Source organism: Macadamia integrifolia, chromosome 1 (assembly GCF_013358625.1).
Source record: "Macadamia integrifolia cultivar HAES 741 chromosome 1, SCU_Mint_v3, whole genome shotgun sequence".
NCBI classification, from domain to species: domain Eukaryota; kingdom Viridiplantae; phylum Streptophyta; class Magnoliopsida; order Proteales; family Proteaceae; genus Macadamia; species Macadamia integrifolia.
Genome location: NC_056557.1, coordinates 4701908 through 4722079, shown reverse-complemented (window position 1 = coordinate 4722079; position 20172 = coordinate 4701908). Strand labels below are relative to the sequence as shown.

Genomic DNA, 20172 nt, shown 5'->3' with positions numbered 1-20172 from the left:
GCGAAAAAAAGTGAAGTACATGCAAAGTCTTGAATTTTTTTATCGTTTTTTGCTTTTGTCTTTTTTCCTTGAGGATGGGGGAGTAAATTTACATCCTTGATTTTTTTTTTGGTAATTTCCCTCAGAGCTCTTGTGCACCCTAAAGTATATGTTAAAGCGAGAAGCACAATACTTCGTATTAGGAGTGAAACAGGGTGGGGCTGGGTCAGGTTTCTTAAAACACCAACCCAACCCTAGATCCCCAAAACTCAATCCAGGCCCAATCCAACCCTACTGGGTTCACGCTCTGGCCCAACCCTACCAGGTTCAGGGTTGAGTTGGGTTGACCCTAGGTGGTGACTCCTCTTTATCCATTTATCTTCTTGCAACATGAGAAGGGTACATACGTCATTACCGAACCTCGTGAGACTCGACGGACGTTGAGTCCGCTCCCTCGGGTCCAATTCGGATTTTTAATCCATAATACCTACAATAACTGATCTAGATCGGTCAAATATCGGTATCAATACGATATGGCCGATCTGTTAACAATACTTAGAATCATGCTTAGGCCTTGTTTGTTTGATTAAAAAATGTGAAAAATGTAAAAAAATGGTGGGAAACTTGTACTTGATTCTCACAAATTATCATGAATATGAGTGTTTAGATAAGGAGGTGGAAAACTTACTAGACAAGGTCATGCGATGCAATAATTGTTGTCGGGCTGATGTGGCACTTAATTTTTCCCACTACTTCATGGAAAGTTGTCTTGTGTATCTCTCTCCTCCTATTGTCTCTATTTCGCATAGAATTCCTCCCCACCACTATTTTTTTTTTTCATACAGTCCCTCTCTACTAAAAATTATATATTTCTTTTTTTTTTCTTTATTATCATACAACATATGAAACCCTCCCTTACAAATTTCTTACCTTTTTTATCCTTCAAACAAACGGACCTTGATGTTTTGGATATGCATGTAAGCATTAAACCTTTACCTAGGTGCCAGGGCTGACGTTTGTCTAAGACATCACCTTCTCACCCGCAAACAAAAACTGAAAGACTTGACCACCCGGAACCAATCGATGTCTAACCCTGTGGGCCACTGAGAAATCGCTGTAGTTTATCACTACGTGTGAACTTTTCTTTAAGTATTATTGGCATATGACAGAAAGACTATTCTGAGTGAGAACGCATTTTCATTTTTTTTTTTTTTTGATAAAAAGAGAACGCATTATCCATCGAAGAAAGAAAGACTTCCTGCCTAGGGTAGCAATTCTTAGAAAAGAAACTATCTTTTGCTTTTATTGATTAAACAAAAAAAGAAGGAAATGAAAGATCTTTTTCTGTCTATCATTGAGTGAGAACTTTTTCTTTAATTATTATTATTGGCATATGATAAAAAGACTTTATTTAGTGTAGTCTTTAAATTCTTAAAAGAAAGATCTTTTACTCTTGTCGTCCACTCAAGGGACAAAGACTTAGAATTCTTAGAAACAAGATTAAACTTGTGTTATACGTGTTTTCCACCAAAGAAAGAAAGACTTCTTTTTGGATATAAAGAAGAGAAGAAAGACTTACTGCCTTAGAACATAATTGCAGGTACATTCATTGGTTTCAAATCCTATGAGGATGAGTAGGGATCCTTTGTTTGGTATCAATTTTTATTATTAAAAGGATGATGAACGGTATTATTGAAAATAAAAAAGGATAAATGTTGAATCTTTATATCTACGTTAAATAGGGGTATCAATCAATTTGTTCAGTTTGGTTTCAGTTGGACTGAATCGATTTCGATCTAAGAATGAGGGAGACCAAAACCAATCCTTTAAGAAACTTTGGTTTTTGGTTGGTTTTGGTTTCGGTCCAGTTTGGTTTTCGATTTATTTTGGTTTTCTTTAATATCGAGTTAATACCGATTTAGATCTTTTCTTTTTTTTTTGGGTAAGAGTCAGCCAGTGAATTTTATTAATTAGGAGAAAGTATGTATAATACAAAGAATGTAGTGTAACCTTGAACCTCTATTCAACCTTTGGCATTGCCATTAGTAGAGTAGTAATTCAGTCTAAAACTAGCACTATCATGAAAACCTATATCTCGGTCTCAGTTGGGCATCCCAGTTATATCATCCAAAATGAAAGAGGGGGAAGAATCCCATGTTGATGCTATTTGTGTAAGAGCTGCCTTCTTAGCTAACTTGTCTATAATATTATTAGCCTCCCAAAAGCAATGGGTTACTGACCATGTAGAGGTATCCAAGAAAGCTTTATAGCACCGTCATTGTTACTGAAAAAACCATGGAATGGTATTATGATGGATATAGATCACCACCGACTAAGAATCACTTTCAATCCATATGTTCTTCCATCTCCTAGATTTTGCCATCCGTACACCCATGAAGAAAGCCTCAAACTCAGCTACAAAATTATTTGTAACTCCTAGGCCACCTAAGAAACTTATAATGTGATTCCCTTTGTTGTCACGAAAGATACCCCCTGCTCCTGACCAGCCCGGATTTCCCAAAGAACATCCATCTATGTTCAATTTAAGGAATCCTTCCCTTGGAGGTTTCCAGACTATCTCACAGATTTTTGTTGTCTCTTTGATGCTATCCTGAGGTGTAAGTGTTTGGATAAAATCAATTCCGAGACTGCATTCACTGGAAAGGATCTCATGATTGAAAAATCTGCTAGATCACACAATATTCTTTGGATGAACCTTTGGACAATACCGCTCCCATTATCATGTCTTCTCTGATTTCTTTCACTCCAAAGATGAAAACGAATGATGATTAATAGGGCTGACCAAGTAGGTCGTAGCTAGACAGCATTGGCTTTCCTCTTCCACCACGAGAAAAGTTCCTCTATTGAAGGGAAACTCCTCCATTGAACATGAAAATAGTACATGATCTCTTTCCACACATTATTACTGAATTCACATTCAAGAAATAGCTGGGTATGAGATTTCTAACATATCTGGCATAGGCCACATTTAGAGGTGATCGGGACATCACCAGCACTTTACGTTTATAATTAAATCATAGTTTATCATTGTAAAGGAAAGATAGCTAATATTGCAACCGATGGATAACTAATTACTAAGAAGATAACTAATATTGAAATCACAAAATGAACCCTATTATCCAATCATTCATTTAACTATCCAACTAATTTTGTATAATGAATAAGGGAAAATCAATAGAAGAATTGTAACAATTTACAAATCAATTTCTCTATTCATAACCTCATATTTATCGATTTGTAACAATTCCCATTACAATAAAAAATATTATCACTAATATTGTAAAAAATGGATAATCAATTTACCAATTTATAATCTCATAATCATTTTTTTTATCGGTTTCATTTGGTTTGATTTCAGTTTGGCTATTGGTCAGTTCGGTTTAGATTGGTTTTCAGCCGGTCCCAACATACCTCAGTCCAAAACCAATTCAATAAGGATTGGTTTCGTTTGGTCTGGGTTTTTTTGGTCGGATTCAGTTGGTTTTATCGGTTCGGGCTAGGTTTTGACATCCCTACATCTAATGGTACAAATAGGTCCGGAATCAAGTATTTGGTTCGATTTCAATCTTGTTTCAGGGAGTTTTAGTGTGATCCAAAACCGGATCAAGTCCCGTTTCTATAACTCAGTACTTGTACCTAATCTGTTCCAATCGGTTCCTATTTGGTTTCCAAATTTGGTTCCTATTTCCTATACTCAATTTATAATATATATCTACGATAATATAGTAGTATTATAAAATCTAAAATTAAAAGTAGTAAGATATATTATAAAATATTAGTATTAAATGTATTAATATACTATAGTATATTAGTATTATATTATATTAACATATTATAATGCATAGATTGAAGCAATGGAGAGCGTTGGGACAAGACTGACTCTGTGGAAAGCGAGCAGCGAAAGGATGATGCTAATCCAAGGGTTGGAAACAATTTGGAGGAATCTTTTGCAGCTTGGAACTTAAGGCCTCGACGTAATATTAATTACAATGGAGGTCATGCTGGTCGAGGATCAACTAAAGGTGGTAGAGGCGGTAGAGGTGAGGAAGGGGTGGTGGCTGAGCATATTGTAAAGGGACTTCCTCCCACCCAGATGGAGGGAGGACGTGCTTTTGTTCACCATCCAGAGGTTGCTGCAATTGATAATGCTTTACGCGCAGAGGAGGCGGCAGCAAGGAAAGGCAAAGTTATAGAAAAGGAGCAGACATCCAAGTCGGCTCATCAGACCTATACCAAAAAGTGACATAATGAAGCTGCTATTCTGGAATATCAGGGGTATGAAGAAGGCCTCTGGTAAGAACGCCTTACGTGTTCTTGTGAAAGAAAAGAATCCTGATATTCTTTGCATTGCGGAGCCAATGATCGAGGTAACTAATTTTCCTAATTTATTTTTTAATAGATTGGGTTTCTGTTGCAATTTTATTCATAATTCTCGGGTCGGAAAGGCCCCAAATTTATGGGTAGTTTGGAAGAGGAATTTAAATATTCCTACAATTATTGCTGAGTCCGAGCAGCATATTTCAGTTTCTATTACATGGGACTCAATTACGGCTCAAGTATCTTTCGTTTATGCAAGTAGCTTTAGAGCTGAAAGAAGAACTTTGTGGATGAAGTTGTTGGCTGATTCTCCTCAGTCCCCTACTCCATGGGTAATTATGGGTGATTTTAATGCAACCTTGCAATCTCATGAGAAGAGAGGGCCAGGCAACTTCAGTATGGGGTCGGCAGCTGAATTTGGAGCCATGGTTGATGCTTGTGTTATGGCTCAAGTGCCTTCTTCTGGACTGAAGTTTACTTGGTCCAACAACCGCCGCAGAGGTAATGTTCGCGCAGTGTTGGATAGAAGTTTCTGTAATAACGAATGGATATCTCGATTTCAGGATTGTGCCCAAACAGTCCTTGATCGAATTGCCTCTGATCACGCCCCTATTATGGTCACTTCAGCCCTGTCTCAGAGACCGCCTAATGCCCCTTTTCGGTTTCACAAATTTTGGATAGACCATACAGATTTTGAAACTGTGGTTAACTCATCTTGGAGTGAGTGGATTTCAGGGAATCCTATTTTCGTCCTCATGCTCAAGTTGAAAAAATTAAAAGAAGTTTTGAAAATCTGGGCTAAGAACTCCTTTCCAAACATTGATAGAGCTCTTGAAGATGCAAAAAAAAACTTAAAGCAGGTGCAGTTAGACATTGAAGCCAACGGGTTAGATGACCACTCTTTTGCTAGGGAAGCAGATGCAAAAACTTCTTTGATTAAAGCCTTGGATTTGCATGAAAAGCTTTAGGCGAAAAAGGCTAAGATCAGATGGATGAAGCAGGGGGACAGGAATTCTAAATTCTTCCATTTGTCTGCAAAAATGAGAAGAATTAGAAATACCATTAGATGCCTCAAGAAACAAGATGGGACCATTGTGGAAGGTCGCGAACAGCTGGGAGAGTACATTGTGCAATTTTATGAGGATTTTCACAAAGCCACCCCTACTATAGATCATGTGGACCTTCTTGACTCCATTCCCACGGTTCTTCAACAAAATGATATTTTTTTCTTGGATTCTATCCCGGGTGATGAAGAGATAAAGAAGGCAATATGGGAGCTCGACCCGGACAGCTCTCCAGGACCAGATGGATTTACAGGAGCTTTTTTTAGGAGATGCTGGAATATTGTTGAAAGGGAGGTATGTTCTGCAACTCGCCATTTCTTTAGCTCTAGTCATATGCCTAGAGGGATAAACAATAATTTTTTGGTGCTGATACCTAAAGTGGAAGGTGCTTCCTCTCTGGACAAATTCCGCCCCTTATGCATGGGGAATTTTTTTTGCAAGATCATATCAAAAGTGATGGCTTTGAGACTTGAAAAGCTCCTTCCTCGTCTGATTTCGGAAGAACAAGGGGCTTTTCAAAAAGGAAAATTAATTCATTCGAACATTAGTCTCGCATCAGAGCTTGCTAATATGATGTTTGCTTCTACAAGAGGGGGTGGTCTTGGCCTTAAAATTGATATTAAAAAAGCTTATGACACTATTTCGTGGCATTTCCTATTTCTCGTGCTTCGTAAGTTTGGATTCTCTGAGAAATGGGTTTCATGGCTGCATCAGATGTTGATATCGACTAAGATATCAATTATGGTCAATGGAGGCCCGCAGGGGTACTTTGATGTTGAGAGAGGCTTAAGACAAGGGGATCCTATTTCTCCTTTACTATTTATTATTGCGGAAGAGGTTTTGTCCAGAGGGATTAAGTCCTTGATTCACATGAATAAATTGAAGCCGCTTCAGGGCCCAAGAGGCGTCCCTACCCCTAGTCATATCCTCTTTGCAGATGATATTTTTATCTTCTCCAATGCCACTATGAAGTATGTCAGGAATTTAAAGGATTTTTTGCTGAAATATCAGGAATTTTCAGGCCAATGTATGAGTTTAGAAAAAAGCAAACTCTTCCTGGGGAAAATTCCTCTTGCCAGGAAGCAGTGCATCTCTGACATTCTGGGCATCCCGGTGTGTAATTTCCCTACCAAATATCTGGGAGTAGAAATTTTCAAGGGAAGAATAAAGGAGGCCTTGTTTCCGATCATGGACAAGATTAAGAGTAGACTGGCAGGTTGGAAAGGCAAGCTCTTGTCAATGGCGGGGAGGGTGGAACTGGTTAAAACTGTTATCTCTGGAATGCCTACCCATAGTTTTTCAGTTTACTGGTGGCCTACATCCCTCATCTCTCTGATGGAGAGATGGATGAGGAATTTTATTTGGACAGGGGAGATTGACACGGTGCGGTCAATCACTGTAAAGTGGGACACCTTGTGCAAGCCAAAGGAGGAAGGGGGTCTGGGAATAAGAAGGCTTAGAGATTCTAACAAGGCCATGCTTTGCAAACTTGTTTGGAGAATGAGAAAGGAGAAATCTACTGCTGCTGCTTTTCTCAGAGCTAGGTATGTCAAGAAAGATGGAAGAACTCTTAAAGACTGTCGTCCCTCCTCTATTGCCTCAGGAATTAAAAAAATGTGGAGTTTTGTGGACGACAAGGAAAGATGGATTATTGGTAATGGTCTTCTTGCTAATTTTTGGAAGGATAAATGGTGGGGACAGAGATCTATAATGGAGGAGATCAACTTAGATAATTCCAGCTCTCTAATCACTTCTGCTACAGTGGGAGATTTTATTAGAGAGGGACAATGGCATCTTCCAGAGGTAAATGCTCCTTTGCTTAAGCAGATTTTTAATCAGATAAAAAAGATTAAAATTCCCAGTGTGCAAATGGAAGATGTAAGTGTTTGGTCTTTAACGCCTATGGGGAATTTTTCTACGGCGTCAGCTTGGGAGGTCATCAGAAAGGAGTCGCCTAAGGTGCCCTGGGTCTCATTAATTTGGCAAAAGGACTTACCCCCTAGATATTCTACTTTTGGATGGAGGCTGGTTCACTGTAAGCTTCCTACAGACGAGAACATTAGAAGCAAAGGTGTCTACTTGGCCTCTTGCTGTTATCTCTGTGGGATGGCCGAAGAAAATATTGATCATATTTTTCTCCACTGCCCATTATCTATTTCTATATGGAAAAAATTTTTAAATTGTTTTGGGATTCAGTGGAAAAATCAGGTGTCGATTGCTAACTTCCTTCTATGGTGGAAGAGAAGAGCTACTGGCCTCAACGTTAAAAAGCCATGGAAGATGGGATTTCTGCTAATTACTTATCATCTATGGTGGAAGAGAAATCAAAGAAGGCATGAGGCTAAGGCAAGACAGGCTAATTTTATTTTTGAATCCATCAGACAGGAGCTGATTCTATGCCATGGCAGTTCATGCAAAGAGGTTAAGGCAGTTTCAGATGTGTTATGCTGCAGAAATCTGGGCTTATCGATTTCTCCCTCAGTTTCTTCTCCACCCCTTGAGGTGCACTGGTGTCGACCGGCCCCTGGCTGGATAAAGATCAATGTGGATGGTAGTTCCTTGGGCAATCCTGGTAAAGCTGGAGCAGGTGGTGTGATGCGAAACAGTGAAGGCCAGGTTTGTGATTCTTTTAGTATTTTTCTGGGAATTAAGAAGATATACGAGGCTGAGTTTGAAGCGATATTGGAAGGAATTGCAATGGCACAGACTCATAAAGCGACACATGTGTGGATAGAATCAGACTCGGCGTCTGTGGTGTCTGCGATTCAACGAAGGCAGATCCCCTGGTTTGCTCTCCAAAAATGGCTTTTTTTCCTTCATTATTTGGAATCCATTTCTTGGAAAATAACTCACTGCTTTCGGGAAGCAAACCCCATTGCAGATTTTTTAGCTAAAAAGGCCTCTAAATCTGGCCTGTCCGAGACTTCAGTGGAATTTCCTAATCGCATTGTAACAGAGCTTGTGAATGATGGTGCAAATATGCACAGATTTAGATTTGGCTAGGATGCTCGCTTGCTTTCTCTGCTGATGGCAATGCCGAAGGTGGAGACAACAAGTTGGGCTAATGGCGTTAGCTGTAATTTTCTTTTTTACTCTTTTTTTTTTTTTGGATATTCTTCCCTTCTTAATAAATTACCCTGTTACAAAAAAAAAAAAGGGTGAATATATAGGTAATTACAATTCTAGATACGATACAAAATAAGGGTTTATTGATTCCTTTGGTTTAATTAATATAAGTTTTCAAGGATCAAGTTTATATTAAATTAATGGAGTGTTTAGACAAGTGCATGACCAATTCTATTTGTCTATCTATATAGTCTTGTGTGACTCTTAATTCTTTGGCTTCTTTTGCGTTGGATGATCACTTTTCTCTTTTGATTCTTGTTAATTTTCTTTAAAAAAAAAAATTTGTTTTCACTTTCTAGTCACTTGGTTTAAACACCCTGAATTATTTTATTTTATTTTATTCTGTAAAAGGAAAAGAAAAAAAAGGAGAACACCATAATACCAAAAGAAGGGGAAAGAAAGTACACCATAATACCAATTTTTTTCTTTGTCAACAAATTGGAAAAAAACAATTTATAGAAATTACCTTTGTGATCACGCCTTTTAGGGAATTTAATTTTAATTTCTGTCATTTACAAGGTTCGTAATCTCAGTTCTCAGATTGGTAACTTATTAACCCAAGAGAAAGTAAATTCTATTTATATCAAATTTGAGAACTTGCTATTATAGTGTAACCCCATAGCACATAAGCACCATTCATAAAATAGAGGATATGCACTATTTTGGTGGCCCTCATCTATAAAAGGAAAAGATAGGAAACAAAGAAAAACAAAGTACAAAATAGTAGGTTGGGTTTCTTATTATTGCATAGTGTCATAATAATTCAATATAGTCAATAAGATCTACTTATGTTTCTTAGTTCTCCTTATGTTTCAACATAAATATAGATTATACCAAAGAGAGCCTTATATTCATATGCTCGTGAAATCAAGGAACCTTATTGAAAAATATGATCAAAACCCTTTTACCCCTTGTTGCAGATTCTGCCATGTCTTCACTATCAGCAAAGAACAATGATAAGGGTGACTCCACAAAAGTGGATGATGTGGAAAACCAAGAAAAAGAGGGAACAAAAGGAATGGACAGAAAACCATCTGAGATTTATGCACCAATGAAGCAAACACCATCAAAGACCTCTGTGCTTGTTAATTTTCTCCCCAGTGGAACTCTCTTGATCTTCAACATGCTTATTGCACCAATATCTGAAAATGGAAAATGTGATACGGTGAACTTTACAATGATGAACATACTCATAGCTCTCTGTGTTATCTCCTGCTTCTTTTTTCAACTTGTAGATAGTTATCAAGATGGCAAGAAAGTATACCATGGAATTGTGACTAAAAAAGGGTTGCTATTATTCAACTCTGATCTTGAGAAAAGATATAAAGAGGGAAAAGAGTACACCCTAAAGGCCACAGATTTGATCCATGCAATCATGTCTGCTTTTGTATTTGCAGTGTTTGCATTATCTGATAAGCGTGTAAGGGATTGTTTGTTACCTGCACATGAAGCTGTAATGGCTGAAGTGATGAAGACTTTGCCTCTAATTGTGAGTATTGCTTGTAGTGGCCTGGTTCTCATCTTTCCTGACACTCGCTTCGGTGTAGGGATGCTTGGGTGACTAGAGGATGCAGCTCTTGAAGATCCAGCTTTGTCTCTTATTTGCGTGTGTGTAAAAGTACTCAGAGAATATGCCCTTGAAGATCGTGCTTTGTAGATCTATTGTTTGTCTGTTTTGTGTGAGTGTGTGAGAGACAGTGAGAAAGGGAGAGTCTATAACAAATATTATGGGGGAAGAGTTCTCTGGTAGAGAGTGTGGCTCCAGTATCAATGAGGAGGCCAATAGGTGGGCATCCAGAGCCATCAAGGGAGTAAGCATTTCCACCTTTCATGGGGTGAGACAATCATTGCAACCCCCTATATATCTGGTGCAGCAATTAGGTACACTCCTAGACAGTCCTTTATCCCATATTGTTCTCTAAGTTGTATACCTCGACTCAGCTAGCTTGTAATAAATATTGTTCTCTAAATTGTGTACATTGTCTCAACTAGTGTGCTGACCTGTATATGGTAGAAGATGATATGAAAAATTAATAAAATTGTACGTACATATGGGAGGAATGGAGAATAAATATGGAATATTAAATATATTTTTTTTTTTTTGAAAATAAAATATTGGAGAATATTATAGCTATAGGTTGCATTATGGGCAAGAGAACCTTGTCCACTTGCGTGGCCACTATCCCGGTGCATAGGCCAATGGGAGGCCCCACAGAGACATCTAGACAGGAGGTAGTGTCACGCTTATGTATGAGGTAGATATACTCAAAGGAGTAGGCTTCTTTTCTCCTTAAATTATTCAAGTGAATCAATCACATTGTGCCCTGGCCTCTCTCCCTCCATACCTCTTCATCTTCGCCAAGAACATTATAACCGCATAATTTCCTATGGCCATGTACCCTCTCTATTTGTTCTTCTCCTCCCCGTCTAACCTGATAACCATAATTAACTAACTATCCCCTTGATCTTCAAGAATTATAGGTCTCTCTCTCTCTCTCTCTCTCTCTCTCTCTCTCTCTCCTTGGTTATAAGCCCCAAATATAGTCGAGTAAAATATGGCACAATGCTTAACAGAAAACCAATTTTGACGATTTTGAAATCTATACAATGCTTAACAGAAAACCAATTTTGACGATTTTGAAATCTATCTTCTTCTTCTTTTTCTTCTTCTTCTTTTTTTGGTTAACATGCTAAAACCTTTCCCGATTCATAACTTGATGAGTTCCCAATCTCATGATGATATTGGTTTATTTTTGTTTAGTCATTTGAAATCTAATCTACTTGAGGGTCCTAAACCCTATTCTAGATGGTGACTCAACTATCTTTAGAAGCCTCCATCCCCTTTCTTTCTAGAGGAATAATAATTTTTGTTCACTTCTTTACACCGTCTTTTCTTTCTAAAAGAGTGGCAATTTTTTGAATTTAAAATTGAAACTCAATTTTATCTTGTCAAACCCTTGGAAATCTGAGCCACATCCAATAACTCTGTGGTTAGATTACCCTCACTAGAGTAATGGTTCTCACGGACGCCAATACTTAAAACCACACAACAAATAGGTATATGTCCTAGTAAAAAAAAAAAATACGAAAAAATAATAAGACAAAATCATAATGATTTTCTAATATGTCTATCTCTCTGTAAAAAAAAAAAAAAAAAATATATATATATTTCTTTTCTTGACTTCCCAAACATAAGGTTTGTTGGATACCCAGGCGATAGTCCTAAAAAAGAGATTGGTTCCTAGAAGCCACCAAGTCTATACTGACGCATCTATAGTTTGGAGGCCTCGTGCTGTGGGGATACGGGATCTGTTTTACTTGATTAGAGTGGCCATCTCCATACGGTTAATACATGTCATGCTTTTTGGAGTTAAGCAGTGGTTGGGGAATTAGATTGGATTTGGAGACTGCTATAAATGACAGTTTTGTTGAGTTATCATCCACTCAAAATGTCTTACGGATGAATCTGTGCCTCTAGTACATCTCCATGATTTTTTGTTGGATCTAAGCATCCTTTGAAATGATAATTTCATAAAGAAATAAAAGCTACAATAATGAATATAGTTCCTAGCACACCTGGGCCTTGACCTAACAGTTTGATAATGCTTGCTTGATTGTTGGTTAATGGATCCATTCCTCACAATGAACACCGGTGCTTGAGATATTCATATGCGTCAATTAAGTTTAGCTTCATGCTTTCGAAATGTTAAGACTTCCACCTTAAAACCATATGATCCCCTTGTATTGGGACCAGTGGCCCTTTGCACCAAAACAAATATTGTCGTTCCCATTAGCTCAACTTTTTCATATTGAAGCGTTCCTATCAGCTCTACTTGAATGGAAACTTTCATAAAGAAACGAAGGGTACAATAATGACATCCTTTATAGTTGTCAATTTTTTAAAAGTGAAGAAAAGAGAAGTAAAAAATGTTTAAAGTAATAACACTACCTTAAAATGCCAGGGTAGCTATTCAAATCACCATTCCCCTGCTTTGTTGCAGTGGCATTCATTGCTTACTTTTTAAGGACATCAGTTTTACCTTGCAAAATGTATATATATGAATCTACATTGTAGATAATGTTTTGTTAAAATGAGATCCGTTTTGATACCATTTGTAATGTCGAACCTCATTAATTTTGATACAACATTAACTTCTTTGGCCCATGAGCCTTAGGTTATAAAACATATTAAGGAAGTTAGAGGTTATCAATTAATCCAACAACTTTTCCCTAGGTGATGTAGGACTAAAGTTTGTACACCCTCACGAATCTTCCAAGCTTTACCGTATTTTTTGTGGAAACACCTCAAACGATCTCTTAGGCGGGTTCGGTACTTGCCATATTCTTGAGTGTATTAATTTATAGTATAGGCTTTTAAGTTTGGAACTATCTTAGCATAAGGTATCAATAGATTTGCCTTTTGTTTTATTTTCAAAATTTATTTAATATGAGGGTAAAAATGGATTTTCAAGAAATTACAAGTCATTTTAAGATAGCATTTAATGTGATTCCTATGTGAAATGATAAATTTACCCTGATTGAAAAACACTGCATTTAATACTTTTGGAAGTAAAACAAGGGGAAATTAAATAAATGTGTCACATTTTAAATACACCAAATGGGGTGTTATTTAGACACTCCCTTTAAGTTATTTCTATTTATAATTTATTTGTTTTGTGCAATTTTATTTGTTATGCATCTTTGATCCTGTTTCCCTTCTTTAGAAATAGTTATCCCCTATCATTTTTAAGGTAATTTCACTGTTATATATGAAATAAATATGATTTGATTTTGCAGCATTTCATATCTTCCTCAAGCAACTTCTTTTTATGAAAGATAAAATTCATTAAAATAAGTATGGCAAACGACGGCTATAGTCTGCCCTGAATTGATGTGCCAATGGTTTGGAACAAAAAAATAAAAAAATAAAAAAAAAAAAAAAAAAAAAAAACAAAAATTTATCCTATTCTATGAGAGGGAGAGATGGTGTGAATGAGGAGATTTGAATTAACAACCTCCTGCTACGATGGGCTCTAAAATGAGTCTAACTTGGGTTTGTTTTAGTAGCCATTTATAGATACTATAGATCCCAATTATGGATTGGATACAAATGGGTTATAACTGTTTATAATTTTTATTTTATTTTATTTATTTATTTATTTGCTAACGAAGGAAATTCAAGTGTCTTGCAGGGTCATACTGACCCTATAACCTCATGGACTAAGTCATATCGAGATTAGATGAGAACCATTCAATTTTCACGAAAAACATTGAAAAACGCTAAACAATTATCTCAAGAAGATAAGAGGAGTCAAACTCAAAGAACTATACATTTGCTGAGACAAAAATTCCTTAGTAACTACATTACCCCTAGGGATTATAATTATATTACATTAGGTTTTTTTTTTAATTGATAGAGAAATCATGTCTCCTACCAAAAAAATAAAAAAATCATGTCTCCAAGAATTATCTAGTCAAGTAGCAGACACAACCCTCCTTAGTCAAGTCATCGTCTATAATGGGTAAGAAAAAAAAAAGTGACTGTACACTTTATTGTCCCATATCCTTATCTAGTCATCCTACACTCAAGGAAGAAAAATGCTATCCACATACAAATTTATAGGGGCCCAAAACTCATTCAAAAGGACAAAGCATAAAGAAGGAACGATGCTAGATACTGCTACTCCAGTACTGTTCTCCTCTTCTATTCAAACTCCGTAAAGCCTTTTTTGTTTCTTCTTTCCTATTAAGTGCATACTCTTAGATCGTGGGGTTGTTTTGAGATAGAATTGATTTGAAGCTCACATGATCACCTGATACAGAGATAAGGAGAAGCTCACAAGATCCATCTTGGAAGGTGACTTTGATAACTCCATGTTAGAAGGTGAATGGGGAAGAACACCAGAGAGAAGTTATGATCACTGTTAACCAAAGCGCAACTCAGTGAAGATAGGTTGTTATTTTTTAAAAATTTAGGAAAAATATGGTTGATTGGATTTTATAACATTTGGCTGAAAGAAGAAATAGTTCCAACATGAATTCTTTTAGATTTATTTAATTGGAGAATATTTAACATTTGTTTCTATCCATAAATTTCGTCAATGTATTCTAAAAAATTGGTTGGTTCAGAATTTTATTGAAGTCATTAGTAATTAAATATATTAATTTCAAAATATCTTTTATTTCATTTGATTGTTGTGAGAAAGTGGTCTCTTCCCCCAGCCTTTCTCACTCCGTAGAGGAAGAGCTTCGGGTAGATGCTCTGAGTTTGTTAAGGTTTCATTTCTTTTGATGTGGTAGAATTGAGAAGTTCGGTTTCTCTTTTGCTGATGGCAATAGTGAAGGTGGGGATGATATTCTTGCTTCTCCTCTCTCTGTTTACGAGTTTCTGGTGTCATTTTTTACCCAGCTTATAATTCTTTTTAGTTTTTCTCTTATTTAATAAACATAACCAAAAATAAATAAATAAATAAAATAAAATGATTACTGTAATGAACTAGAGATACACATGTAGGCTAAAGAATTCAAGTAATCATAATCAGCACTGGAGTTGGTTGCCGCGGATTTTGATCCAATTCTAATCTGAATTAGCCTGAATCATGAAAATTAAATAAACTAATTATAAATAATTTAGAATCAGCAACAGCAATAGAAACAACAAAAAATCCTAGAAAAACCATTTTGGATTGGGCAGAACTGGGATCCGATCTGGATTCCTAGAACCCTGATAGGCTAGGGATAAAATAATAGTTGGTTATTTGTAATTAGGAAAAAATACTAGGCTTTGTAATTAAGATCACTTATGTCTCACTTCTCTTTACTGGTTTTTTTATTCTTCGAAGTTGTAAGGGTTTGCAATCGTCTTCTTTAACACACAAAGGGTACGTAGACAAGCTAAAGACTTTTACAATTTTGCGATTTGAAGCATGTATATCTATTATTCTCTTTCGTTGATGGCTTATAGACATGAAGGACACAATCCATGAGATATCTTTCTTTCTTTTTTTATTTTTATTTATTTTTATTTTTTTTTATATCATGCCTTCGGTCCAATAGATCTAATATAATTATAATCACATTAACAAATGTATACTCTTATCTCTTGAAGGAAATATATGTTTTTCATTTTTCTATCCCATAAAAACATGTGCATTAATTTATAGATTTAAAAAATATGAATGATGGTCTAAATAAGGGGTATTGCCCACCCCACTTTTTTCCCTTTCTAATTTGGTATTTATACAGAACCCTATTAGTAAGAACTAGTATCAAACCATATAATCTCTAGAAAAACTGTCACATACCAAAATCCATGAATTGATCAATTTATAAATATCCATTTCTCTTTTGTTTTAATTTTTTTTATTTCTTTGTTTCAACACCACACTTTGATTGGTGAAATTCAAAACATAGCTTCTATTCACATAACTTGCAGTTTATGTTTTTTTAACCTATGTATTAATGATCTAGAGACACATTTGTAAGCAAGTGGTAAAATATGATAAAAATCCAATGCCTTCGTCCTATAAAGAAACTTAGATTGGAGGAGGGGCTAATTTGTAATTATATATTAAATATGGTATCTAATTAAGCTAATTACTAATGATATTCTTCTTCTTTTCTCCTTATAGTTTGATTCTTTAAAACCTAGCATTTGTAACTGTCTTCTTCAACACAAGGAGGGTGTGTGAATAAGTTAGAGGTTTTCACAATTGTGAAAGCTTGAGGTATGTACATATATTCTTCTCTTTAGTTGGTGATTTGTGGACCTGAAGAAGTCAATTCATGGGAAATAGAAAATTTGGTTTTCTCATTAAATTATAATTTCATCTTATAATGCTTTTAGTCCAATAGATTTAATATAGAATATTGATCAGCTCAATAAATGTTTAGTCTTAGCTCTTGGGTAAAAAAAATATTGTTTTTCCACTCCAAAAAGGCATGCTTATTAATTCATAGTTTTAAAGAAAAGGGATGCTGAACAAACGGCAAAGGTGATTGTCCCCTTGGTTTAGTGTTAAAAAAAAAAAAAAAAAAAAAAAAAATTATAGATCTTTAAATTCTTTTTTTTAACCAACAATCTGCCATGCAATGGGTCAAAGGATTACAAACTTGTGGATTGAATCTGACTCTGTGGTAGTAGTCACCGCTGTTCAAGGCAAGTCTCTCCCTTGGTTTGCCCTGCAAGAGTGGCTCTCTCTACAACACTACCTCAATTCTATTTCCTGGAAGATTACTCATTGCTTCAGGGAAGCCAATCCCATTGCTAATTACCTTGCAAAATCAGCTGCAAAAACAGGATTATCTGAAACCATGGAGGAATTTCCTACTCATGTTATTGAGGAGATTAGATGGGATTCTTTCTCCAAACCAAGATTTAGATTCTGCAGATAGCTTTGGAGGATCCTACTGATGGCAATGCCGAAGGTGGGGTCCTTTCTTTAGCTTCAGTCTCTCTTGATGTACCTTTATATCTTTTTTCTCTTCCCCATTTTAATACAATTTTGATTTCTAGCAAAAAATAAATAAATAAATATAAGACTCTTAATATATTTCAGTTTTTAATTTGGTTGATGGGTGAGCCCAAGCCCATGAGCAGTTTATATAGGGCCCACAACAAAGTAAATTTGGGGTTTTATCGTTGCTTTTAATCTTAGTGGTAAGAACTTAATTAGGTGGATGGTTGAAATTGTTTACATTTTTCATTAGGTATTTCCTTTTCTTTAAATAAGTAATGGGAGAACAATGTAAATTAGATGAATATTGAATTGAATTTGGAGTTTTTTTTTTTTTGTTGCTTTTTTTTTTTGCTTTTTGTTTGCTTTTTTCTTTTTTTTTTGTTTTTGTTTTTGTAATGGGAGAACAATGTAAATTAGATGATATGAATTTTGGAGTTTTTTTTTTTATTGCTTTTATTTTTGTTTTGTTTGTTTGTTTTGTTTTTTTTTGCTTTTTTTTTTTTTTTTTTTTTTTAAGTTTGAAGAACTTCACATGTTCCAAGCATTGAAAAGCTTGAAGATAAACTTAGAAGTTCTTATATCATGCCGGATGAGCACATCACTACTCTCTATCGTTCTTTGGAGAGTTCGATAGTCAATTTCAAATATGTAGACTGCATCATATTGATACAATTTTTCCCCAATTATAATGAATCAATGAAAGACTGACCGAATCTATAGTTGCTTCAATGGCTGCAATAACTATTGTGGATGGCAAGGCCGAAGAGAAATAGTGATTCTAATTATATATCTCTTCATTTTTTTTTTTATTAGATTACAATTATGTGAGAAGCTAACTCATCAGTTACATCTCCTCTATTGATGGCAATGCTAAAGGTGGAAGAGTGGGATTAGTGGTCGATGTCTACAATCTATGTGGAGATTTCCTTGCTATAGCTTGATGTAATACCCATTTTTTATTTTTTAATAAAGTCTGAGAATTTCTAGCAAAAAAAGAAGCTCACTCATCTCTCTATTCTATGTAAAAACCATTCGTGGGCTGCTCATTTTACTTGATCACTTCAGCTTACTGAGATATTTAGCTTGTTAGCTTTTTTTTCCTGTTTGAGATTGGGGATATCAGCAGGGGAAAAGAGAAACCCTTAACCAAATCTATAGTTAGGTGTGCCATTTGCATCTCTACATAACAAATCAACAATGTACGGTGGAAATGATACATTTGATTCTGATAACCCAGTCTTTGCCGCATCCGTAGCTAAGTAGTCAGCTATAGAATTTGCCTCTCCGAAATAATTAAATAATTCACATATAATTGTAATTGGATTAAAATAATTCAGAATCATTGTGAAACCTAAATGAAAAATAAAAGGACGAAGAATATGACCCCAAGTTGTGACATATAAACAATTAATACGTGAAATCAAATCTTGTCTTAAATAGTCCAACGGTTATGATCAAATTTTGGTAAACTTTTTACATATTATTAAATTTGTTCAAACCGAAAATTTTCAGATTTCTAATCAATTCCAAGCGTGAATAATTATGACTTAATAGAAGTTAAAACCTTGCCATAAATAAGTGGTAATCAACTACTTAATAGTGATACCTATCAACCTGATTGGATGCTCAAATTAATTTGGACTTAGATTTTGTGATGGGTAATTTCTAATTGGATATCTACTAAAACCTAACTTGAGGAGCTCAGTTGTGATAATCTGGAAAGATTTTGCGAAGGGATGACTTGTCCCAACCTCTGGCCTCCCTTGCCATCATATTTAAAGAGAGTATCCCCTACCAAATAGATTAATTGGATCCAACCAATGGTGGCTTGATCAGAAGAGGAAATATATTTTATTGTAAGACGTCATTCACCACCAATGGTCTTCCGTCTCTATGAATTATGAAAACTTTTGTCTTGTCAGACTGAGTTTCTTTAATAATTCCTTTACCATGGCAATCACTAGCATCAAAAGGGCAAAGAGAAGAATAGTTTCAACGTTGTCAATAGGGGACGGAGCGTGATCATGACCCAAGAATCCAATCAAGTGGTCACTTTGCTGTGAAAATAAACTATTCCTTCTCTATGGGTGAAAAAGAAAAGCCCCTTACCTCTTATATAAAATTAAGATCCTTAAGAAGAATGCTTTTTGGTGTGTTCTTCGAGACAATAAAGATAACGACTATTTAGTAGGCTTGACAAAATGAATAGCTTGAAATAACGGCCATATCATCATCCTCACCTTGTTGTGAACTTTAATTTGCTAGAAAACCAAATCTCCTTTTTCAGTTGTTTAATTTTAAACCAAAGTTTGAAATGTGGTCAAAAAAGGCCTTCGAAATGGTTAAGTTATCAACAGGAGGGTATGACAGTTCAATGCCTGCAAAAACACAAAGGCAAAGTCTGAAAGAAGACTTTTGATAGATGCTCTCTTGGAATTCCAGGGTGTTCAGAGAAGCTGGAGGCATATTGAGAGATGAGATGAGCACTGCTTTAATTTGTCTTACACATTATGAAAGTATCGGGACAAATTATGTTGCGGAATTCTCTGCTTTTTTCATATGGATTCAAATGTCAAGGAACAAAGGACTACATAAACTTTGGATTTAAGGCGACTCTCAGACAATTATGAATCACTACAAAAAAAAGGGTCGATAGGGGCGGATTTAGGGGCAGTTTTTTTTTTATCTGCCACTAAATATATGGTTTTAAAGGCGGTTTTATTTATTCGCCACTATAGAGTATTAATTAGGGGCAATTTTATTTTTCCATCACTAAAAAATGTTATTTAGGGGCGGTTTTATTTATTGGCCTCTAAATGTGATACAATGGGGGCAATTTGATTTATTAGTCTCTAAAGGTGATACAATAGGGACGGTATTTTGTGTCTGCCCCAATAGATGTAATTTTTTTAATTAAAATATAAGGTATCATATGTCTTATAGGGGCGGAATTTTTTTCGACCACTAAAATGAATGAATTAGGGGTTTTTTTTTCACCTACAACTAAAAATAAAGAATTAGGGGCTAATTTAGGGGCGATTTTTGTTACTTACCACTAAAACTAAAGAATTAGGGGCGATTTGTTCACCTACCACTAAAAATAAGGTATTAGGGGCTAATTTAGGGGCAGGTTTTTTCACCTGCCACTAAAAATAAATAATTAGGGGCGGTTTTATTAAATTGCTTCTAAAGGTATATGCATTAGA

At 35.6% G+C, this 20172-nt stretch overlaps 1 protein-coding gene across 1 annotated transcript; it reads left to right on the top strand.

The window, feature by feature from the left end:
- Positions 1-8414: 8414 nt before the first annotated feature.
- Positions 8415-10068, top strand: LOC122079739 (protein DMP9-like). The gene is made up of 2 exons (XM_042646446.1): positions 8415-8457; positions 9428-10068. The coding sequence occupies exons 1-2, from the start codon at positions 8415-8417 to the stop codon at positions 10066-10068; spliced, it is 684 nt and encodes a 227-aa protein (XP_042502380.1).
- The last annotated feature ends 10104 nt before the right edge of the window (positions 10069-20172 follow it).